The following is a 25,175-nucleotide window of genomic DNA, read 5'->3' as shown; positions in this document are numbered from 1 at the left end:
TTTACATTCAGAGCCAGTCAGCCAGGGCAAAGGAACCTACAAAAGGAGAAAGCGGGGCAATTGTGTGGGGACCGCAGTTTGATTTAGAAATGACTCTGCTCACCACATTTTAGACTTTGTTCAAGTATTTATGTAGTCCTGACTTTGTAATGAGGAGTGAAGCCCAGTGTTTAGTAGGAAGCCCATAGGCCAGGGCCATGGGCACTCATTAGGCACCTTGGGGTCCAGGTGGACTCATCAGGCCTCAGCTGGTCTTGTGGGCTGCACTCGCTACCCCAGCCAACTCCAGGCCTTTTCTGCTTCTGCACCTTCCACCTGGAATGCCGCCTCCTCCCTCACCCTCCTTCAAGGCCCAGCTCACAAGGCTTTCCCTCCTCTGTGAGGCCTCACAGATGTGCTTGTTCCCTCCTTTGCTTCCCCACAGCCTTCTGAATCTTTTATGCCACTTCCTGATTCGTCTGGTGGTCTAGTCATTCATTCATTCATTGATGCATGCATGCATTCAGTTAATACTGAGAACCTTCTCTGTGTGAGGTGCCAGTGCCACTGTGAAGGAGAAACCAGGGTCCTCCCTTCCTGTTAGTGACTAACATTCTAAGGGGGAGACAGACAGAAAAATGAGCCAAAAACCACACAGAATTAGGATTGATGCTACACAGGAGAGAAGAGACCAGGGTGGGGAATGGGGTAGCCCACTTTAGGTAGGTTGTCAGGGAGGTACTCTTTAAACCCTGAGACACGCTTAAGGTAATTAAATGTCATCCTCATTTTCTCAGGCCCCTGGGGTGCTTGGCAGGATCTAGAAGACAGTGGGTGCTCAGGAATTGTGTTGACATGAATCTGGGCCATGACCTCTTTGTCTGGTCCTCAGCACCCTGGGAGCCAGTAATCGTTGTCCTCTCCCTCCTTAGAGCTCCCTAGCCCCACCTCCAGCTGTCATTTGAGCGTGAAGAATTGGGTTACCTTAGGGATGGGGTGGCAGGGTCCTGTGAACATGGGTGTGGACCAGCAGGACTGCTCCCAGGACAAGCGTGAAAGCATCAGGGGCATAACAGAGAACGAGACCAGGGGCTCATGATCTCCAGAAGCCTGGAGGCTCTGTGTGTGACTTGCCCTCTTGCATTCGGACCCTCCATCAGGGATGTTTTACCTCCCCTGGCCCACCATTATTCCAGGGAAATCGGCAGCCAGAGCTTGGAAGCTGCCTCTTCCTCTAGCAGTGGGCAGGTCACTGGGTGTGGGTATGAGTACGGGGCTTGCCCCTGCTTGCCCTCTCAGCCTGCTGGAGTCTGCTTGTTTCCAGAGTCCTTGTCACACGGGGTCAGAGCTGGAAGTGGCGGCAGTAGACGTAATCCAGTCCAGCTCCTGCTCTCCCCTTTGGCAGATGCATAAACAAGGCCTGGTTAGTTGGGGTGTAAGCTCCCAATATAGGCTTACCTCATTTTATTGTGCTGCTCAGCTACTGGCTTTTTTACAAACTGAAGGCAAGCCATCAGTACCATTTTCCAAACAGGCTCAAATGATGGTTAACATTTCGTAGCAATGAAGTATTTTTATTTTTTTAAAGATTTTATCTATTTATTTTTAGAGAGGGGAAAGGAGGAAGAAAGAGAGGGAGAGAAACATCAGTGTGCAGTTGCCCCTTGCACACACCCCCACTGGAGACCTGGCTTGCAACCCAGGCATGTGCCCTGACTGGGAATTTGAACCAACCACCCTTTTGCTTTACAGTCTGGCACTCAATCCACTGAGCCACACCAGCCAGGGTGCAATAAAGTATTTTTAGACATAATGCACACTTAATATTCAATTAGACTACAGTATAGTGTAAACATAACTTTTATATGCACTGGGCAACCAAAAAGGTTTGTGTGACTTGCTTTATTGCAGTATTTGTCTTATTGCAGTGGTCTGGAACCGAACCTGTGATATCTGTAAGGCCTTTCCACATATCTCTGCTCTGGGGTACAGCAGTTTGTCTACCTGTGTGTATGTGTGTGGGGGGAGTTCTTTAAGCAAAATCGTGTGTATCATTTATTATGCACTTATTTACTTTTAAAAATATGTTACAGAGTAACACATTACAAGGGTTTCCTAAATTATGCATTCAAGTGTTATCAAAATAGGGAGTGTGAACATAATATATTACAAAACCAAAAAGGACTCCTGTGCGTCACTTGTGTGATTCAGGCCAGGCCCAGACAATGACAGGTGCTCGTCCGGCCTTCAATGACTTGTGCTCATCTGGACATCCTCGGTGCCTGGCCCTGGTGCCTGACTGTATGAGCCTGAGCAGCTTCCACTTTAACAGGCCTCCATGGGTGTTTGAGGTCTCTGTCCATGGGTTCTCACAGCATTTTGGGGGCGTAGAATCTCGTGTGTGTGTTGTGTTTGTGTTTGTGTCATCCCATGTGCTTTGCCTTGCAGTTTTGTGCAGGAGTGGTAAGCCTTGGTGGGGCAGGACCAGGATCTCGCCTTAGCTGTCTTTATGCCCTTCAACAAGCTCCACACAAGTCTTCCCGTGCATGGGTTTGAATGGAGTCTTAAATCTAGAAGGGCCTCTGAATCTATTAGTTTAACCACAGCATTTTACAGATGGGAGCCCAGATAAGGGGCCTCAGAGAGATGCCCAGTATGCCCCAGGTCATAGGGCTGAACCAGCCAGCCTTGGGCTGAGATGTCCAGCCTTCATGGCTGAGTTGGGAGCTGCCCTGGAGGTGAAGGGTGCCTGTCCCTGAGAGACCTCGGGTGGGCAGGGTGCATGGGAGCTGAAGCCCACTTGTGCCTTCAGAGCCTGGGGTCCCCTGGGAGCTGTCAAGAAGGTGTCCAGAGGAGTGGGTGTGTGGGCGTTGCCTCTTCCCCTCCCCCTCCCCCAGCAGAATCACTTTACCTGCCTGACATGGCAAGCGGGTTTCTCTGAAAGGCTTTCACTGTTTTCTTTGAAACATGGTTTTTGCTTAGAAAAGGGCTCCCCTGGCTCTGGGGACCCTCTCCTTGTTTAGTTTGGGGGCCAGCCCTGGTAGCCTGGCTGGAGGGTGGGAACGTGCTATGTGGGAGGACTGGGGGCCCTGCCTTTCCTGCCCTGCGTACAGGTGCCAGGCCCGACTCCTAGAGGCTGCTCGGGCCGCGTGAACTCCCTGCCCTTCCTGTCCACCACCGCCTTCACCTTGGGCATAGCCAACACAAACTGCTCAGGAAGAGGTGCCTGGGCAGCCAAAGCCCTTTCACACCACCCCCGCCAGTGGCATGCTGGAGGGCCATGCACAGCCAGCACCCTGGGCCAGTTCCGCCCCCTCTTCTGAGGGGCTGGCACTTACATCTGGAACCTTCTCTGTGGAAGGGGGAAGGGTGTGGAACTTGCAGGGTTGGGGCCACAGCCTCTTGCTCCAGCAATCTGGATTCTGTTAGCCTCTTGTGGAAGGGTGAGGAGGCCTCACTTTTTTTATTTTTTTATTTTTACTTTATATGTCATAGGAACTTCAAATACCTCAAATAGGCTATACACAGAATAAGACTTAGTAATAAGTGCTTGTGGATGGAAATGAAATTAGACTGAAAGAGACTCGTCCATTGGTTCATCTTGGAAGTACTTTCTGATTACCCCCTAGACTAGCTCCCATGTACTGAGCACTCACAACCTACTAGGCACTTGACACTCAGGAGAGGGGGTATCCTCTGGGGGTTTCAGAGCCAGGCCACCATTGACCCATGTGGCCTTTGTATTGGGTGATTTATACATGTAAAGAACATAGGACAGTGTCTGGCATATGATAAAAACTTAATAAATGTTAGCCATGATTGTTAATGTCATGGTTATCCCCATTTTCCAGGTGAGGAAACTGAGGTTCTTGGAGGTTAAATAGCCTGCCCAAGTCATGCAAATGGCAGCGCCAGGTTTCTGTCTCAGGTCTGGGATCTGCAGCCTGGGCAGCCTACCTGTAGTGCTTATCTGGCTCCAGGCTAGGGGTTAGGCATCCAGATGCCAACACGAAAAAGACCAGGCGCTGCCTTAAGAAACTAACAGCCTGTGTGGAGGCCCACACATATGGGCATCAGTGAGTGAATCTCCAGAACTACCACGTGGATTAGAGTCAAGCCGGGCTGGGTAGGAGGCAGGGCAGGACTGGCAGCAATGCTGTGCCACACGGAGGGCTGGTCAGTAGCTTTGCCAGCCCGGCCTTCCCTCCTGGGCTGGAAGCAGAACTGGTTCTGTGCCTGTCAGCCGCGTGTGTGTGTCAAGGCGGGGCCAGTCACCACCTTCTTTCCCTACCTCCCCGGCCCCAGCTATGTGGTTCTTCTCACTGCCTTGGGAGGTGGCATGCAGGACAGTAGCTGGGACAAGCCCTGAGCTGGGAGGGAGAGGACCTAACAGCACTCACTGGACCCCTGCCCCTGCCCCAAGATCCCTGAACCCCAGTGTCCTCATCTGTAAAGTGAGAGTAATATAGTACTTGCCATGCAGGGCTGTTGTAAGGATGAAGTAAAATTATGTAAAAGAAAAACTCTTTATAATGCTAATTCTCTTATATGAAACGGTAATAAGTGCCGCCATGTTTGAGCTCCTACTTTGTGCCTCACATGTTACTAGGCAATCATATACAGTAATGCATCTTGTATAATCATCGCAATAGTTCTTCCAGATGGTGTGATTGCTCCCACTTTATGGAGGTGTAGGCTGAAGTCCAGAGGCTCAGCAGCCTGGGGTCACACCTGTGAGGGGTAGAGTTGAACGTCACACCCAGATCCTCTCTGATTCTAAAGCCGTCTCTCTGTGTTCCAAACCTTCTAAGTTATGTCTCCCTCCCGGCTTCACTCCTCACTACAAAGTTACTGGACCAGCCCCAGCTGTCAAGGGGCCAAGCTGAGTGAGGCAGTCCTGCCAGGCCAGCCACCCAGGCCTGGCAGCTGATGGGAGGCAGGGTTGGTGGGGTGGGTTCTACCTGCCCATTGCCCCCAGCAGCAGGCTTTCCTCCCTGCCTGTCTGGCAAGTAAATTTTGTCTGCCTGTGAGTCACACAGCACTGTGATGAGTCAGGTTTTTCCCTTCGTCTTGCCCAGAACAGCTGGGGAGGGGGTGGGAGGGTTTTCTTAGGGAATAGGACCTCCCTCGCTCCTCTCTCCCACCACCCTCCTTGCCTTGGAGCTGCTCATCTTCTATCCATGTCTGTGGCTCAGCCCTGGAGAAAAAGTCCTCTGTGTCCTTACAGAAAAGGGTGTCTGGGTGCTGGCCACACAGGCCTAAGACATTGGGCCTTAGGCTGAGCAGAGTCAGGAGGGGAAGGGCCTCCCTTGTTATTAAGGAGAGTAAGATGGCCAGTCCAGGGCTGCCTGACTCCTGCTCTTGGCCTCTTGGCTTGGCTCCTTTTTCTTCTTTCTGCAAAGAGGGACCTAGCCCTGTATCCACTGGATAGTGCAGCCAGATTTCCCCAGGCATAGCTCCCCTGAGCTATCTGCTTCTTGCCTTATGACTGGCCTGGCTGACAGCCTTGAAAGAACTGTCCAGATGGCCAACCTCAGGCAGGCCTGGGGTTCTCCCTGAGCAGCTCCCTGCTGTGTGACCTCAGAGGCCTAATTAAACACAGTTGAAACAGCCAGCTAGGCTGGGCAGCCTAGTTTCAGGTCAGTACATCTTAGCCCCGGCCACAGGTTGGAATCATCCAGAGAGCTTTTACACCCCTCTGACGATCAGGCCATACCCCAGAGCAATTAAGTCAGAATCCCAGGGGTAGGTGCCAGGCAACCGTGTTGTTTGATACACCACTCTGCATGGCCTCTTGAGAGCCTGTCCTCCAGGAGTTGACAGCCAAGTTGCAAGGGCAACACAATCGGAAGGGAACATGCACATTGTAACTCAGGTTGGTGTGGGATGCCCACGCCCCCCAGGAGAGAGGTGTGGGCCTCTGCATGCTGCATCTAGACAGATGGAGGTGGGGACCAGGCAGTGCTTGGGAAGGAAACCAGCGAGGCCACTGGCCTAACAGGGCTGTGATTCACAGACTGTAAGAAGGAAGGGGAAGGAATGAGTCAGGCACAGCTGCCTCTGAGGCCAGAGCTCGGCTTTGGAGGATAATGAACGTGTTCTAACGGGGGTTTCTGTTGATGTGCAGACCAGATGTGTGGGTCCTAGGCTGTGCCACATGAAGAAGTGGGTGAGCCTTGAAAAGATGGGGTTCCAGATCTCAGGGGTATCAGATATCTGTGTGCACTTTGCACTTGACCAAGGCATTTCTCGAAGACACTCCTGGAGCATTTCAGCATCTCTGTAAGCTGCAAAGAAGACAGGCATTTGCATTTGGCAGATGTGCTTGGAGAGGTTGAGTGCCATGTCCTGGGTCACACAGCAGGAGTCACAGTGGCACCAGACCCAGGCCTTTGGACTCCCAAGTTCACCCCACTCGAGACACAGACCTGAATGACAGTAACTGAGGGCCAACTGCTGGGGTGTGGACTATAAATGAACACTAGGACTGAGAGAATGGGGAGCCACAGCCAGTGGAAGAGTCATAGGCCTTCTCTAACTGCAGCCCCAAAGGCTCTGGCAAACTTGCTGTCCGATTTGCTGTGGAGGCAGAGGGGTCACTGCTGACTCAGAGTCAGAAAGTGAGGTCCTCGTGGGTCTTGGTGCTGGGCAGACCCCACCTGGGCTTGTGAGGTGAGTTAGGTTAGTTGGGAGGAGGATGGGTGAAATAAAAACAATAGGAGGGGATGGGGATCTCAGTCTGGAGAAGAGCAAGTTGTCAACCCTGTGGTAGCAGCTGTGTTATTACAGACAGCAGAGCCAGTGGATTCCAGGTCAAAATAGTAATGTTAATAATAACAATGGCAAAAACAGTTTCAATGACAGTAATAAGTGCCTACTCTGTAGCAAGTATGGTTCTGGTGTGTGTGTGTGTGTGTGTGTGTGTGTGTGTGTTTAGATTGAGGAAGCAAGCGTTGGGATTAGTGCTACAAAGATCACACCTGGGGTATTAGGTTACTTGAATATATATAGTCTTCTTGATTCTATTAGTCAATTTAGTATGCATGTAGATATCTTCAATCCTCCCAACCTCCCCAAGACGTGGGCTGTTAATACTCACTACTTCCCAGGAGAGGAGACTAGAAGTCTTCAGGTGTTTACCCAAGGTCACTTAACTGATTTATGATGAAGCTGATGTTCAAACCCAGATTTGTCTGCCTCCAGATCTGTTTCTTTGTTCTACTCCCTGCTACATAGTAAGTGCTTAGTAAATGGTGACTGTAAGTCTGTTAACTTTCTAACCATCTGGTCCATCTAACAACAAAATAAGCTTCCTCATGGCATAGCAAGTGCCTTGTCCCCAGAAGTGCCCAGAGAGGCTGAATTGGGGTGGGAGGTTGGTCTCCATCACTGAACCCCAAACCAGCCATGTGGAGTTAGAGTTTCGGGCCAGTGCCCATGTCTGTGTTTCTGTCCAGCCCACAGGAGACCTGGGCACACAACCGGGGCCAAGTGTTCTGGGAGGGGAACTGGAAGGTCAGGCAAACTTGGCATTCCCCACTCTTGCTTGCTATGTGTACTCTGCTTGCTGCTTTTCCCATTGGCATATTTGTTATCTCTGTGTCAAATTCCTATCATTTTTTCTTTTTAATATATTTTATTGATTATACCATTACAGTTGTCCGATTCCCCCCTTCATTCCCCTCCACCCTGCACACCCCTCCCTCATCATCCCCCCCTTTAGTTTATGTCCATGTGTCACAAGTTCTTTAGATTCTGTATTTCCCCTACTATTCTTGCCCTCTCCCCTGTCTATTTTCTACCTACTGTCTATGCTGCTTATTCTCTGTACCTTCTCCCCACTTCTCTTCCTCCCACTCCCCTGTTGCTAACCCTCCATGTGATCTCCATTTCTATGGTTCCACTCCTGATCTAGCTGTCCTCTTAGTTTGCTTTTGTTTGAGGTGTGGTTGTTAATAACTGCGAGTTTGCTGTCCTTTCACTGTTTATATTTTTTATCTTCTTTTTCTTAGATAAGTCCCTTTAACATTTCATATAATAAGGGCTTGGTGATGATGAACTCCTTGAATTTGACCTTATCTGAGAAGCACTTTATCTGCCCTTCCATTCTAAATGAAAGCTTTGCTGGATAGAGCAATCTTGGCTGTAGGTCCTTACCTTTCATGACTTGGAATACTTCTTTCCAGCCCCTTCTTGCCTAGAAATCAGCTGACAGTCTGATGGGAACTCCTTTGTAGGTGACTATCCCCTTATCTCTTGCTGCTTCTAGGATTCTCTACTTCATTTTCATCTTGGCTAATGTAATTATGATGTGCCTTGGTGTGTTCCTTCTTGGGTCCAACTTCTTTGGGACTCTCTGAGTTTCCTGGATTTCCTGGCAGTCTATTTCCTTTGCCAGACTGGGGAAGTTCTCCTTTATTATTTGTTCAAATAAGTGTTCTACTTGTGGCTGTTCCTCTTCCCCTTCTGGTACCCCTATAATTTGGATGTTAGAATGTTTGAAGATGTCTTGGAGATTCCTAAGCCTCTCCTCATTCTTTTGAATTCTCGTTTCTTCATTCTTTTCTGGTTGGTTGTTTCTTTCTTCCTTCTGGTCCATTCTATTGATTTGAGTCCCAGTTTCCTTTCCATCACTATTGGTTTCCTGTGCATTTCCCTTCATTTCAATTAGTTTAGCCTTCATTTGTTCCTCTAATTTGTGACTAAAATCAACCAATTCTGTGAGCATCCTGATCACCAGTGTTTTGAACTGTGCATCTGATAGGTTGGCTATTTCTTGGTTGTTTAGAAGTATTGGCTCTGGGGCTTTGAGCTGTTCTCCTTGAGCCATAATGTTTTGGTCTGTTCACACCGGTTAGGTATGAGGGGCGGAACCTTAGGTGTTCACCAGGGCAGGGTGACCCAGGTCACTGGGTTGTGACACTGTATGTGGGGGGAGGAGGTCAGAGAGGGAGCAATGGCATTTGTTCCACTCTCTCTCATATTTCGGTCCCCTCTGTGTCTTTCCGCAAGCAAGCCGGGCCCCCCTGGTGCCGGCTCCCGGGTGTGTGGGCCTGTGCACCCTCCAGGACCCTGTGGGTCTCTCCAACAATCTCTCTGTGAGCCTGGGAGCTTCTCCCAGCACCTCGACACCAAAGGATTTTCCAATTGGTGCTTTTAGGCTTTATTTCCCTGGCGCCGGGGCCCTGGTTTGTGCGGTCTGTCTCACTGCTCGGTCCTTCGCCTGGTTTATCTGAGTGTGAATGTGTGACCATGATCAGCCAGCCAGCCGCCTTGGCCCCCACTGGATCTGCCCGTTGCTACCCCACGCCTGGGATCTGCCAACCGCCGCCTGCGTTCCTGGGTCAGTCCAGCTGCTTTTTCCTGTGTGACCCTGCTCCGCCAGCCTCTGACTCTGCCCCTCTTACCAGTCTGGATGAACGGTTAGTTGTTGTCGGACTTCCATACAGTTCAATTTTATGTGTTTTGGTTACGTTTTTGTTACTAAAACGTTGTTCCCTTTAAACTTGGTTGTATGAGGAGGCACAGTGTTTCCACCTACGCCTCCATATTGGCCAGAAGTCTCTCCTAACATTTTAATATTTTAATTAAATGTCCTAACCAGTGTGGCTCGGTTGGGCATCGTCCCACAAAGCAAAAGGCCACCTGTTTGATTCCCAGCGAGGACACGTGCCTGCGTTGTGTGTTCGGTCCCCGATCAGGGTGCATTGAGAGGCAGCCGACTGATGTTTCTTAAACCTTCTCTTTCTCCCTCCCTTCCCTTCTAAATCAATCAGTCATTTAATCTGTAAATCTGTAAATCTGTAAATGGCTGACTTCACCTCACTAACTCATCACATCCTTATGAGGGAGGTGCTTTTAAAAATAATAATCTAGTTATAATTTAGCTTTCACTGGCTGTGGAGTGATTTGGTAGCATTTCCCTCCCACCCTCACTACACACACATGCACACACACAGCGGGCCCGAGCTGGGGCTTTAGGGCAGGTCACATCCTCTCTCAGGACCTCTGTTGTCTTATCTGCAAAACAAAGAGGCTAGGGTAAGTGACTTTAATGTCACTCCTGGCTTTAGGATGCTGCCATACTCTGGGGCACCTGCCCTGATGTGGTCACATATGTCTGAGTGAATTGCTGTGTCAGTTGACACCCAGTGGGTGTCAGAAGTTAGGCTGTGCCATTCGGCTGCCAGACACCTGGCTGCCCGGCTGGGACTGCCCCGGATCTTGCCCATGGGGAGCCTCCTTGACAACAGGCCTGTGGAAAGCACAGTGGTAGCGATGGCCTGGCTCTCCTCCCTCAACTCCCAAGGTAGCAAGGGGAGCTGGCCAGATACCATAGACCTTTCTAGCAACCTCTGGAGAGCTCCTGTTTTATTTATGAGCTGCCATCCTCCCCCTCCTGCCCCAGGAAAAGTGCTGACCCTGTGCCATGCAGCCGCACAGGAAAGTGGGCATCCATCAAACTTGCTCTTGTCCCTGTCAGATTTAACCTCATTTAACCCCTGCATCCTCCTGCACTGTGAGGAAGAGATGAAGAGTTCCCTCCAGCAGGGTTTTTCAGAGTTTCCCCAAATCACAGCAGTTTTAAGGAAAGAAAAAAAAAGATGATAACCTCTAATTCTTTTAATTGCACAGTTACTATTTGATTGCTAATTACAGTGGCTGCTGTTTTTTTTTAAGCACTGAGCAGAGTGGTCTCTGTAAGCCTTACAGCAGGCCATGGGGTGGGACCGAATGTCCTCTGCACTGATGGGAACACTGAGGTCTAGAATGGTTAGGTCATCCGACTGCATCCACCCGTATTCACAGAGGTGGTCGAAGTAAACCGCGTCCCCCACCCTACCCTCCCCAGGCCATCTCTGAATCCCATGTGTACTCGAGTAGCCAGATTGGAGAGAGAGGCTGTGCTAATGTGTCTCTGAACTCTGAATTGTCTATGAAACTGCATGCAGTCAAGGTTCCCTCTAGAGCCGGTAGTCCCGGAACTGTTCACATGCAGGCCAGGCCTTTGTTGCACCTGGGAACAAACACACCAGTACCTGATGAAGGTGGGAGTATATTCATTATAAGAAAGGAATGGGCTGTATTTTTTTTAATTTCATATGATCTTGAAACAAGGAAAAATGCAGAAATTTCCCAAGCAGCTAAAGTTTGAACTCTGCTTATGAAGTACAGTGTTCTCTCCCAGCCAGCCTTAAAAAGGAGCTGTTGGTTGCATGACAGGATAGATCCCCGAGTCAACCCTGAGGATTTGGGAGTTCTATTGGTGGTCAAGACCAGATAGGCCCGTTTTCAAGCAGGGGGCAGCTTGGCGAAGTCAGCTCAGGTCAGGGGAAGAGTTGGTTAGTGCCCAGCCTGGCATGCATGCCACTTTTCACTCTGCCTGGCCACACACAGCTTGGGCCTTGGGCAGGAGGCAGAGGGCAGAGGAAGTCCCTGTTCCCCCCAGTAAATGCATGCGTTATGTGCAAGTGCAGAGAAAGCACACACTGTCTCCAAGGTATGTGTGCCCCTTGTCCACACCCACAGCCGCCCGAGCAGGGGGCCTCTGGCTAGGTTTATTATTCTTGGCTGCACTTTCGCCTCTCCGGTTGCTATGAAGGTTCCAGGCTTTCACTGGGTGTGCTTGCTGATATCCAGCCCCCGGTCGTCCACAGGCTTCTTTACTGTGCAGCTCAGGGACTGCTTCTGTCTCTCCCAGACTCACCCCAGCCACCTCCTTTCCTCCTCCCTCTCTTCCTTACAGGGATTTCTTCCAGGCAACTCCAGCTGGGCTCCCCCAACCTCTGATCTCCCCTCTCCCCTCTGCAGCTCTTCCCACTTTCCTAAACTGCCTGCTCAATTCATTCAGTCACTCATTCATTCAGCAAACAGTTCTTGAGTCCTCCTGTGTGCCAGACCCTGAGCCTGTCTCCAGGATCCCAGAGATGAACTGGGAATGGTCCCAGCCTTGGGGAAAAACAAGGTCATTGCGCAGAACCGCAGTTGCCCTGGGCTGGGTGTCATCCTAGAGCCACGTACAGAGCTCCCAGAGGAGCCTGGAGTCGAGTCCTTCAACCTGCCCTGGACCACTTGGGACCCAGTGTGCCCCATGAGGGGATGCAGTATAGGAAGCCTGGCTTGTCACTTAGCAACCGACTCCACCTTTTTCCCTCCTGGAACTCTGGAGCTGCCCCGAAGGGAATGAATGGGAAAGAAGGGCCCAGGCCCCATAAAGAGGCCACGTGGGGAGGCCCCAGCCGAGCAGAGCTGGGCCAGCACTTTTCCCTTCGAAGGTCACCCAGGCTCTGAGGGTCATCCTAGGCTAAGTCTGACTATAAATATCACATTTCCTGAAGGGATTACCTGGGCTTCACTTCCCCTGGCTGATTCTCCTCAGCTGGGCTGATCCTCCTCAGGGCCTGCTGTTCTTCCTGACCTCTTCTTATCCCCTTCGCCAGGCGCCTTCTTTTAGTGGTACCTCTCCAGCCTGCTGCGTGCCAGCTGAGACTACCGAGGTGAGAGGGCAAGAGGAATGAATCGAGTCTGCATCTTGGCCAGCAGGCCCACACAGCCCAGGCTGTTGGGATGGGCAGGCCCTTGTCCCTGCTTTCTCTTTCCTGGAACTTCATCTCTCACACCAGCCAGAACAAGCCCAGACTTGTCACACAACCAGTACTTCTGGGGAGGACACTGTTGGCCCTGTCCCTGGAGCAAGGGCCTGGGGGTGAAGCTTGTTAACAGTGTGGAAATAGAGTTTAGGGATTGTTGCAGGTATAAATAGGGCTGTCTCCTGGCTCAGGTGGACTGATTGTCCTGGGAAATCTCTTGTTCCCTTGGCTGGTCTCAGAATTAGCGTCACATCCCAGTGGCTCGGATCTGCCAGCCCCTGAAGCCACCATAAGGATCCCTTGGGTCCAAGATCGAGAAGTGAAGGGACTGCCTGAGTTCTCCCTCATGCAGACTTTTCTGCTTCCCCTGCCTGCCACTTGAGCTCTTAGTTGTCATTCCTCCACCATGGGCTCCACCCTGCTCACGGCGCCTTTGTCAGTTCCATTTTCAACTCAGCAAACAGCTTGCTGAAAGCCTGCCCTGGGCCAGCATGCTGTGAGGCCCTGAGGTAATCAGAGGGAAGTAGCCAGGGCCTGTCGTTCTCTGGGGGTTCTTGAGGATCCCCTTTTGTGTAGCCATTTTGAATTCAGCGGGGTGAATCAGGTATTGGGAGCACATGTACACACTCATATATGGGTGCTGCACACACTCTCAGAGACACACACCAGCTCCAGGCAAGTTAGAAAGGATGGTTAGTGTTCTGTCTCACACTCTTCTTTCAGTGCCCTCCCTTGGGGGTGGTATGGCCAGACACCATTCATTATCAAGGCCAACCCACAGCGTCCACCATCATTATCCTCCCCCGACCCAGACGGCATGCCCTCTTGCTGTCCAAATCTGCTCTCAGCAGCAGCTTTGCAGATGATCTGTTGAACAAACTTATGTTAACACATAGATGAGCCTGCCATTTCCACTTCGGTTTTGCTGTGTTTACAAAGGGGCTTTTTCTGTCAGAATCTCTATATACCCCAGCCTAGCCCCTACTACTCCAGTTAGTGAGTCTGAGGTGGGCCCAGGGAGCCTGCCTTTTTAACCAGCATTCCAGGAGATCCGAATGCAGGTGGTATTTTGGACAACCCTTCAATACCAGAGCTTTTGCCTCTGTGCTCAGAGACATACATTCTCTTCTCAGTCACAAATATCTTTGCTGATCCCTGCCATCACAATCACAGAATGATTGTGTACCTCCCAGTACAGGTGTGTACCTTGACTACAGAATGGTCTTTTGTGGGTTTTTTCCCCTAATTTCTCTTCTGTCAACTTCATTAGGGATAAGGACCATTTCTGTTATTCTGTCTTTGACCTGGAACTTATCTAGGACAGGTGGGGACATAAGTAGAAGCCTCTAGATGCTCCTGCTGCTGAAACCAGCAGAGCCTGTCCTGGCCCTGGACAGAGTCACTCAGAGCAAGCTGCCAGCAACTGAAATCTTAGAGGTTGTTGACCTTGAGCTTTCCAGATCGTCAGCACCCTCACACCCCCTTGCTTGGCTCTGAAACTCCTCCTACTTTGTTGAAGCTGCTCCCCAGGACTGTATGTGCTTCTTTTCCTTGTTAGCAGCTTTCATTGTATTATTCTTATTAGTAACAAATTCTTGTTGTAGAAAACTTGTAAAACATAAGCCAAAAAAACCAAAAACTTGTGACTGCCAATCAGGTATAACCAGTTAACATGTTGGTGTAAGTCCTTCCAGTCTTTGATATATGATTTACATTCTCTCTTAGAAACAGAATCTGGAGCACAAAGCACTTGCTGTTCTGTAACCTTTTTTCGATGTGTTCTGGACATCTCCCCACGTTACTCAGCATCCTCCCGCCCATCACTGAACGTCTGCTGTGGATGCACAGGTCTTCTGTAGCCTTTCTCTGGATGTGTGCAGTTCCTGTTTCTAGCTTTCCCCTGTGTAAAACTTCACTGAGTTGAACAGCGCTGTAGATGAACCTTTGCCACCTACTTGTGATTATTTTCTTAGAAAACATTCTTAGAATATATTATTTTCTAGAATATATTCTTAGAAACCAAATAGCTGAGTCAAAGGGATGTACATTTTTGGGGGGTACATACCAAATGCCCTTCAGAACCTTTGCACCAGTTTGTTCAGCATTTAAGAGTAATCACACCCTTTCCAGTGCCCTTATTTCTGACTCATCTAGTTATAAAACTTGGGTTTTTTTAAAGTTTATGAAATTAGAAATATTCATAATCAGTTTGCTTTTATGTTTGGATAAAAAAGCTTCCTTTTCTTTGTATCTGTGCTTAAGGTTGTTGGCACCATTGTGTAGGGATCCAGACATTTTATCATGTCTCATTCATGTTTGCCTTGGGCCTGCAAAACTTTTCTGGATATTTTGGTGCTGTTTTGTCTCACTGATGAAGGAAGCCAGAACCTGGCCTAGAGATGCTGCAGCTGCCCCCTGCTGGCTGTGATGTGTAGTGCCGTCTGAGAAGGTATGGCTGGGGTCCTGCTGCCCTTTCTTTAAAAAAAAAAAGTGTTTAAAATTTTTATTTGAATTTACTGATTTTAGAGAGAGAGGCAGGGAGAGAGAGAGAAACATTGGTTTGTTGTTCCACTTATTTATGCATTCATTGGTTGATTCTTGTATGTACCCTGACCAGGGATCCAACTTGCACTCTTGGTGTTTTGGGATGAAGATCTAACCCAGTGAGGCAGCCAGGGCGTGCTGCCCTTTTCTAATAGCAGCAGCCCCTCCCACTTCCTGCTGTCACCAACCCATTCCAATATTTTCTAGTATTTTCAGCCTGAGAAGGCCAGAGTGCAGGGCCAGAGGAATTTTTAAATTGTTGTATCCTGGGTAGCGGCGGATGCTGTTAATACTGGGGAAAGGCTCACTGGCATTGCGTCCATCCACGGGTGAGAAGTGTGCCTCCAACAGGAACGTGTGCTGCTGTCTGTGTGGAGGGGGGCGGGGCTCTGACGGTGAGGTATTCAAGCAAAGCATCCTCAGGTACCCGTGGCCTCCTGAGATGATGACTTTGAAAGGTGACGCCACCACAATGTGTTCATTTTGAAGAGAGAGCGAGATGCATGCAGACCCAGTTACACTTCAGGCATCCTGAGCCCATCAGTCTGTCACCCTAAATTGTTAGGAACAGAACCAACCCGTGACCACTAGAGGGGGAGGGGTCCGAGCAGGAACAACAGAGGTTCCCAACCCTGGACTCTTTCTTCATTAGGAAGCCTCTGCCTTACACCTGGGTGCTCTTCTTTCACAGTGCTGACAGGCTTTCTGCACCCTCCATGGGTGAGGAGTGGCTCGTTAGCTGGACCCAACTTCCACTCACAGGAGCAGCAGGTAGACGCAGATGGAGACCAGTAAGAAGTGACCTCTGGCACAGAGGAAGGAAAGCTGCAAATCAGCTCAAGAAGTTAAAAGCCCCCAAGGGTGGGGTCATTGAGTAGAGGGGCAGACACACCACACCGTAGAGGTCCCTGAAGGTGTCACTGCACGAAAACCGTGAATCCTGTTGGACCAAAGTTCTTGTCAGAGAGTCATCACTGCTGAAGGGCCAGAGGGAGGAGTCAGCAGGGTCCAGGCAGGAATACCTCTGGGCCCAGCCTCCACCAGAAATGCACGGACAGAGCTAATCCTCTGTTCGTCCAGTGCCTCCTTTCTGTCCACCACACTTCAGCCTTTCATTTGATCTGGTTTTGACTTTGGTGGCTGGTGTGAGGCAGGGATCTTGTTTGATGTGTTCGTTCCTGTATGGAGACCCTCTGTCCCGACACCATTCATCAGTAGCCCATTTGAAGAAAAATCTTTCATGTTTCTCCTCTGCTGCTCCACATACTACTTCTGAAGCTAGTTGTATGGGTTTTCCCCACACCAAGCAATTCTCCAATTCTCATGCTATCCAGAATTAGCACAGACCCCACAGTGGACGGGCACGGTCTCACTAGCCTGGCCCCCACTTCAGGCTACCCTCGGCTTCTGTTCAACTTGGCTGCAAATTGGAGATTCCTACGACCCCCTGCTTGGGTTCCATAATTTGTTGGAGTGCCCCTCAGGACCCAGAGCAGTTTACTTACTATCGCCAATTTATTACAAAGGATATTTTAAAGGATACAAATGAATAGCCAGGTGCAGAGATACGGAGGGTGAGGTCTAGAAGGGCCTTGAGCACATGAGCTTCTGTCCCTGGACTCGAATGGCGCACCCCTCCCGGCATGGGGATATGTTCACCAGCCTGGAAGCTCTCCAGATCCCATAGTTTGGGGCCTTCCATGGAGGCTTCATCACATAGGCATGATCAGTTATTAAACTCAGCTTACAGCCCAGCCCTTCTGCCTGCTCCAGAGAGTGGGAGGCACGGCTGAAAATTGCCGGAGTATCACGGCTTAATCTTTCTGGTACCCAGCCCTCATCCAGGATCCCAGCAAGAGTCTCCTCATTAAAACGAAAGGCACTTGTGTCACTCAGGAAACTCTAAGCAGTTTAGGGACTGTGTATCAGACATTGCTGTCACTCAGGAAGTTATGAGGGTTTTAGGAGCTCAGTGTTAGGAACCGGGTCAAAGATAAAATAGAAGAACTGGGGGTAGAACCAGTATGTGTATTTCTAATAGCATTTCACACCCATCTTAACACACACACACACACACACACACACACACACACACACCCTGTCTGCAATGTTCCTTCTTACTTGAAGCACATTTCTGTGTGGGCTTGGGTCTGTTTCTGGGCTATGTCATTCCACTGGCCCTCTGGCCTGTTCCCATTCCAGTCCCACACTCTCCATAGCTTTATAATTAGCATTGATAACTGTAGTGCAAGTTTTCCCACCTTATTCTTCTCTAAGATTATTATTATTCTTCTGCATAAACTTTAGAATCAGCTTGCCGAGTTCCCTGCAGAAAACCTCCCAGTTAGGCACTTTATTGGAATTTCACTACATTTAAAGACCAGTTGTTGAATGTTGCTTCGCCCCATTCTTCCTGTTGTGTCCTCCTGGAAAGTCTGATTAAAAGAGTCAGACCATCTGAATTACAGTTACTTCTAAAAGCCTATATGGCTCTTAATTTCTGCTCGGATTTCTTTATAATCTCTTTTTCATATTTTAAGGCTCTCATTTCTTAAACTTGGTATTTCATAATCCATGTCTGATAAATCTCATATCTGAAATTTTTGTGAGTCTGATTCTTCCGTTTTGCTGTTTTTGCTGGCTCTGGCTCATGTTGTCTTGTTTCCTTGCATGTTATTAAAAAAAAAACTATGGCCTTATTATTTGTTTTCCTTGGAACTTTACCTCGGAAATTCTTTGAAGCCTGGTTTGAAGATGTTTTCTTCCTACAGAGATTTGGACCTGCATTTCCGTCTGCTAACCCAGGGACACTTTAAATCAAATGTCTGGCCCAAGAGTTTTCTGCCTGTACAGGTGTCAGCGAACCCACAGGAGGGTCGTTTGTGTATTCAGTCTGACCTGAGGTGAAACCCTCAAGGCGGTCGATTACTGTGTGACCTCAGGCAAGTCATTTATTCTCTCTGCCTGCCCTGTGATCTGTGAAATAGTGATAATAACTCCTGACCCCTAAGGCTATTGCCAGGATGGAATGGGGCAATGTATATAAATAAAGAGCTTGCGTGGGGTTCTTTTGCACAGTTGGTAAGCGGCGAATGTCATTCTCTTCCCCAGAGGAGCCCCCTTTCCGGCCCAGCCAGTGGGGTGTCCTAGTGGGAGCCACCAGCTTCAGTCCAGCCTTTCTCTCGGAGGGTCTTAAGTGAGGGTGGGAACCATGTGCTTTGACCTGGCCCCCCGTGACTCGTTCTGCCCGAAGCGTTGAGGTGCTGTGTCTCCTAGGCCTTTGAGAGGTACTCGGGCTTCAGCCTTGACCGAGGTCCAGAGTTGCCTAGGAGGCCGCTTGGGGCCGGGTAACAGGAAAAATGACATTTAACAGACGAGCTTTCTGCTTCAGGTGCTGCAGGATTTTTCGGTTCATTGCTTGTGGTTTTCTAAAAAAATACTCTTTGAAATTATAGGGTGAAATATGAATAACAAGGCATTAAAATTGTTTATCATCTCAATCATGGGAACATGTATTGATAACCATAGAAATATGAAATAAACAGAAAGTTGTATGTTGGCATGTAAACATTATAAATCCTTTGTACAATAAGGAATATAAAATATTTAATAATATGAGTCAACTACATTGAGAAAAATGGGGAAAAGCAAGCTGGATGGAAATATGTCAAAGTGTCAGCAGTGGTCTCTTCTTAGTGGTGGAATCTTGAGTAATTTTTCCTCTGAAAGCAGAATGGTACAGACAGGAGTCAAAGGGTGGCCGTTGGGGTCAGAAAGTCTTGTGTTAAGTTGGTGCCTGTGTGGCCTTAGACAGACAACAAGCCCTCTGGGCCTTGGTCGCCCCACTGTTGGGCTGTTCTGAGGACCAAAGGAACAATGGGTCCAAAGTGCCTGGCCTACGATCTGGCACAGGCTAGCTCCGTGAGTGGTGATGATTACTATTTTTACACAGCTGTATTCTCTTTAGATTTTTAAAATACTGAACGTGTACTACCTTATAATCGGTTAAACCTTAACAGCCACAACAACAGCAAAGACAGTCTGTGCTTGCTGACAAAGTATTTTACATTCCCAGGTTGGGTGAGTTTCCAGACTCTTCCCTAACTCTAAGGATGGGGCCAGAGATCTTAATACTTGGGAGCCACTGCACTGGGGATAGGGTGGGCCGGGCAGTGGTTTTGGTCCAGGCCTAGGGAAGGGAGGGGCTGGGAAGACGGTGAGCAGCAGACTTGGCTTTAGCTAAGCTGAGCTTCTCCCTTCCGCCCTGCCCAGGACGCAATGAGCCCCTGAAGAAGGAGCGGCTGAAGTGGAAGAGCGACTACCCCATGACGGATGGGCAGCTGCGGAGCAAGCGGGATGAGTTCTGGGACACAGCACCTGCCTTCGAGGGCCGCAAGGAGATCTGGGATGCCCTCAAGGCCGCTGCCTATGCAGCTGAGGCCAACGACCATGAGCTGGCGCAGGCCATCCTGGATGGAGCCAGCATCACCCTGCCACATGGTGAGCGGGCATGGTGGGGGACCATCAGTGCCCTTTAGGGTGGGAAGAAGGTGATGGCAGGTATGGCTAGTCACTGGTTCACTCGGCAGCCCTTAGGAGCATGGACCAGAAGTGAACACATAGAGGAAAATGAGACACAGCCCATATTTGCTCAGTGAGGGTGGGGAGAGGTACCAGCAGACCTCAAAACAGTGTGATGAGGGCAGGCAAAGGGTTACTCAAGGTGCTTTGGGATCCCCAAACATCTGAGGTACCAACCTTCTGTTGGGTGCTTATGTGCTGGGCTCTGACCTAGAAGCTTCTGTGTTACCTAATTTACATCTGTAACAGCCTGTGGGACCGTGTAAAGAGGGGGTAATGGATTCTATAGAGTCTGAGACCTAGGTCTAAGGTGTAACATGAGTATCTCTGTTTCCCTGCTTTGTGATCCTGAGCTGGGAGCTTCTTGAATTTAAAGCCTCAGTGCGTTACTTCAAGTGGGGATCCCTACCTCATAGGCTGGTTATTGGGATTCAGTGAGAAGCTATAACATCATTTAGTCTAGTCCTGGCACTTAGCAGCTGCTCAAGGCACAGTGAATATATTTCTATGTGCAGTGCATTGTAAGGGTAAGGAAACTGAGGCCCCCTAGGTGCACCCCCCAGGTAAGACATGAACAGCAGGGCCTGTGCTATTTCATTCGTCCCTGTAACCCTGGCACCCAGCACATATGCTGAGGAAAGAGCTTTTGAATGAGCAAATGGAAAGTTACATAATTTGCCAGGGTTGTGCCAGCCCACGTCTTCCTGACTCTGCCTCGAGCTCCTCCCAGCTCACCCAGGGATACATGACTGCAAGGGTTGGTTTGGGACTGCGGGGTCTCCACAACAGGTGTATTAGACTGCTTGGGCTGCTGTGACAAAGGATCACAGGCTGGGTGGCTCATTAAACAACAGAAGTTATTTCTCACAGTTGTGGAGGCTGGAAAGCGCACTACCACGGTGCCAGCAAAATCGGTGTTTGGCAGGAGCTCTCCCTGGCTCGCAGGTGGCCCCCTGCTTGCCATGTAGAAAGAGAGCAAGCACTGTGGTGACTGTTTTTTAAAATTTTTTATGTATTTATTTTTTAATTTTTAAACTCTTTTACATTACCTTTTAGCCCCATTATGCACCCCTCCCCCAGCAATCACACACTGTGGTCCATGCTCATGAGTCCTTTTTGCCTTTTGCTCAGCCCCCTAACCTCCCCCACCTCACTATCTGTCATCTACTCTCCATCTATGAGTCTTTCCCCATTTTCCTTGCTCGTTCATGTTCAGTTCACTCGATTCTACATAATGAGTGAAATCATATGGTATTTGTCTTCCCCTGACTGGTTTATTTCATTTAGCATAATGTTCTCCAGGTCCATCTATACTGTTGCAAAGAGTAAAATTTTCTTTCTTTTTTTTACAGCCAAGTAGTAGTCCATTGTGTAAATGTCCCATAGTTGTTTTATCCTCTCATCTGTCGATGGAAACTTGGGCTGCTTCCGTGTCTTGGCGATTGTAAATAACGCTGCAGTGAACATAGGGGTCTTATGTTCTTTCAAATTAGTGTTTTGGGTTCTTTCAGATATATTCCCAGAAGTGGGATTGCTAGGTCAAAAGACAGGTCCATTTTTTAAAAAGATTTTATTTATTATTTATTTTTAGAGAGAAGGAAGGGAGTAAGAAAGAGAGGGAGAGACATTGGTTGCCTCTCACATGACCCCCCGCACTGGGGACCAGGCCCACAACCCAGGCATGTGCCCTGACTGGGCATTGAACAGGCAACCCTTTGGCTCACAGGCTGGCACTTAGTCCTCTATGCCATACCAGCCAGGGCCGTTTTTCCTTCTTTGAGGTATTTCCATACTGCTTTCCACAGTGGATGCACCAGTCTACAATGCAAAAGGGTTCCCCTTTCTCCACATCCTCACCAGCACTTGTTGTTTCTTACTTTATTGATGACAGCCATTCGGACAGGTGTGAGGTGATATTGTGGTTTTAATTCACATTTCTCTGATAATTATTGACATTGAGCATCTTTTCATATGTCTTTTGGCCATCTATATGTCCTCTTTGGAGAATGTCTATTTAGGACCTTTGCCCATTTTTTAATTGGGATGTTTGTTTTTTTGGTGTTGAGGTTTTTAAATACTTTATAAATTTTGGATATTAACCCCTTATCAGGTGTATTGGCGAATATGTTCTCTCATTCTGTGGTTGTCTTTTTTTTTCAATGATTTTTCTTTGATGCGCAGAAATGTTTTAGTTTGATGTAGTCCCATTTGTTTATTTTTTCTTGTGTTTCCTTGCCTAGGGAGATATATATGATAAAAAAACATCCAGGATTTTGCTGCCTATGTTTTCTTCTAGGATTTTTATGGTCTCAGGTCTAATTATTAAGTCTTTGATCCATTTTGAATTCATTCTTGTGTGTGGTGTAAGAAGATGGTCTAGTTCCATTTTTCTGCATGTGTCTGTCCAATTTCCCAACACCATCTATTGAATAAATCGTCTTAAGCCCATTGTATGTGCTGCCTCCTCTGCCAAATATTAATTGGCTGTAACAGTGTGGGTTTACAGTTGGCATACAATATTGTATTAGTTGCGGGTGTACAAACTCATGATTAGACATTTATATTTAGGGTGCTATCACCCCAATAAATGCAGTACCCCTCTGACACCATACAAAGTTACTACAGTGTTATTCACTGTCCCTGCGCTGCACTTTACATCCTTATGGCTATTCTGTAACTATCTGGAGTCCCTCATCAGGACACTAATTCTGTTGGATCAGGGTCCCACCGAAAATGATCTTTCACTTTAATTACTCTCGTTTAGATAGGCCCCTGTCTCCAAATACAGTGCCATCAGGGGTTAGGGCTTTGACATAGGGATTTTTATGGGGACGAAAGTCAGCCCCAAGCAGACTCGGATGGCCCTGTCTTTCCCACAGGCACCCTCTGTGAATGCTACGATGAGCTGGGCAATCGCTACCAGCTGCCCATCTACTGCCTGTCACCACCCGTAAACCTGCTGCTGGAGCACACCGAGGAGGAGAGCGTGGAGCCCCCGGAGCCCACGCCCAGCGTGCGCCGCGAGTTCCCGCTGAAGGTGCGCCTCTCCACGGGCAAGGACGTGAGGCTCAGCGCCAGCCTGCCCGACACGGTGGGGCAGCTCAAGAGGCAGCTGCATGCCCAGGAGGGCATTGAGCCGTCCTGGCAGCGATGGTTCTTCTCTGGGAAGCTGCTCACAGACCGCACACGGCTCCAGGAAACCAAGATCCAGAAAGATTTTGTCATCCAGGTCATCATCAACCAGCCCCCACCGCCCCAGGACTGAGGAGCCCACAGACCCCTGGGAAGGGAGACCAGGGAGGGCCTCTGCAAGGCTGAGAGGCCCCCAGGCTGGAGCACCAGGACCCCCACCCTTCTGCTGCCTTCGAGTGCTGATATTTTCTTCAGGGGCACCTCCCCGCCATATGGCTGCTGGGCGAGCCACAAAAGGACCGTGCCTCCCAGGGACATCGCACGCCACTGTGCCCAGCCCCCAGGAAGCAGTGCTGCCACACAGGCCTTGCCAACCTTGTCAGAGGAAAGGAAAACTGGGGCCTGCACCCTGCCTCTCACCCACGGCAGGTTCAAGCCATGAGGGCCAGCCTGGAGGTCCCTGAGGCCCAGATCAGTCATCTGGTGCTGCCAGCTGTGCTCACTCCGGTTTTCTGCTCAGGGTCTGAAGCAGCTGCTGTCTCCCTCCCCTGCCCTCACCTCCTCAGTCTGCCCTTGGCACAGTGCCAGCCCCCTAGAGGGGAGGGGACTGCTTGTGAGCCCCAAGGGCAGGGTGCCAGAGGCCAGCTTCCGTCTCTCTTGCCCCCAGCACAATCGGCAGAGATGAGGCGGGTGGCTGGACAGCTGGGCTGCTCTGCCAGGGGTCTGCACAGGGCCATCCCCTGGCTGTAGTCCAAGTGGTGGGGGGTCTGCAGCCAGTCATGGCCCCACAGCAGGTCCCTGTGTACAGACATATCTGCATATTTATCAATAAAGCCTTTGCTCCTTCTCTTGTCCGGCTTTGCCTTTAGGCTCCACTGCAGTTCTCTGGAGCCCTGGGAACTGGTTCTGGTGTGGGAGCAGGTGGGGGCACGCTCCGCCAGCTGCTCTGGGTGCAGCAGGGAGTGCAGTGGAGCAAGCCTGGCACTGTGAGTGCCTGGGCTCTGTGTTCTCGTGGGTCCTCAGGAAAAACCACTTAACCTCTGATCCCACTTTGCTTATTTGTGAAGTGGGTGTGACACCCCTGCTCCGCCTCCTCCTCCCTCTCAGTTGCTGGGAGGATTAAGTGGACTGACAGATGTGAAGAAGGCATCATCTCAGAAAGGTCACATTACCTGCTGATCCATTTCTGCAACAGGAGGGCGCTGGCTTCCGGCTGCAGCCCCTGAGCCAGCCCCCCAGGACTGAGATGTGTGCACACATCCCGGAGATACTGCGCACTTGGTGATGTTAAAGCTACATCTCTGACAAATTTAGAGCATGTGTTGGCTTGCTCAGAGAAAAAAAGGAGCGGTTCCTGCGTGTCCTTAGAGAAAAGTGTGCACGTACACAGCATAGAGGGAAATCTTAGATAAGGTGGTTTAGCCAAGGGCAGGCCACGTGAGTGCTGCAGAACCACAGGGCTCTGGTGGCCGCGGTTCACAGGCAGGTTAAACACGGGTCCTGGCGGCCCAGGGCTGGCTCCCACCGTTCCGGGTGTGGGGCCGAGCAAGTTCAGGTCTGCTTCTCCAGTTGGGATTATTTTTCTTTCTCAGTGAGCACGGCTGGTCCCCAGTCAGGGTGGCTTGACAGGGAAACAGGAGAAAAGGACAGTCATCGGAGCTGGTGTCATCCTCTGGGCTAGACGCTGCACTCTGGCTCTCCCACCGGTCTCCCAGGGCCCCTCCTGAAGAAAGACCAGGTACCTCCTGCAGAGGCCCCTGAGACAGACAGGTGGCTGGCTTTTTGTCAGGGACTAAAGGACATAGAGCCAAATGCAGGAATGCTTTGCTCAGGGGCATTGTGGAGTCCCAGAGAGGCAAACGCCTGCGTGAGCTGGGGCACAGGGAGGCAGCTGCCCTTGCCCCCAACAACCACCCTGGCACTCTGCCCTTTCTCAGAGTCAGCAGGGCCTACTCACAGGACAGCCTGGGGACATAGAACTGCCTTGGGTCCCCACATTTGGCGCTCAGGCCCCCTTACTAGCACTGGCTGGGTAGAGTTTCCAGGCGTCCAGCAGGTGGCACTGCCAGCAGTGCTAGGAGCAACCAGCGGGTCCTTTGTGCAGCCCAGCTGACCTGGCTAAGGACCAGCTGGGCCCAGGCAGTCAAGACGGGCTGGGCAGGCTCCTTCCTGTTAGCTCCTGCTTTCAGAGTGCTGTGCCCTGTGGCTCCAATAGGCCAGAGGTTGTGGGGGGCAACTGTCCTTGCCTCCTCCTGCTCCCTGGGGCTGCCCAGGGTGAAGGTGACAGGTGGGGGGAGGCAGGTGGAGAATTGAGCCAGTGAGCTCATGGCAAAGGCGCCCAGCAGGGCG

The 25,175-nt window shown here is 50.0% G+C and overlaps 1 protein-coding gene and 1 long non-coding RNA gene across 2 annotated transcripts in view; one reads left to right on the top strand and one right to left on the bottom strand.

The window, feature by feature from the left end:
• The window catches only part of UBTD1 (ubiquitin domain containing 1), a 55,298-nt gene extending 31,625 nt beyond the window's left edge, over positions 1-23,673 (top strand). The window contains exons 2-3 of the mRNA XM_037050819.1: positions 19,386-19,613; positions 22,574-23,673. Of these exons, the coding sequence (XP_036906714.1) occupies positions 19,386-19,613; positions 22,574-22,959 (614 nt within the window). The 3' untranslated portion in view covers positions 22,960-23,673. The remainder of the gene's footprint in view (positions 1-19,385; positions 19,614-22,573) is intronic.
• On the bottom strand, positions 10,654-16,962 carry LOC118990283 (uncharacterized). The gene is made up of 3 exons (XR_005067192.1): positions 16,006-16,962; positions 12,325-12,468; positions 10,654-10,996 (listed from the first exon to the last, which is right to left on the bottom strand). It is a non-coding gene; the product is annotated as an uncharacterized LOC118990283 (long non-coding RNA).
• Positions 23,674-25,175: the final 1,502 nt, after the last annotated feature.

This window comes from Sturnira hondurensis, unplaced genomic scaffold, assembly GCF_014824575.4.
Source record: "Sturnira hondurensis isolate 20B ecotype Veracruz unplaced genomic scaffold, ASM1482457v3 Scaffold0006849, whole genome shotgun sequence".
Classification (NCBI taxonomy): Eukaryota; Metazoa; Chordata; class Mammalia; order Chiroptera; family Phyllostomidae; genus Sturnira; species Sturnira hondurensis.
The sequence above is the reverse complement of the archived record's forward strand: the minus strand, read 5'-3'. Positions and strand labels throughout refer to the sequence as shown.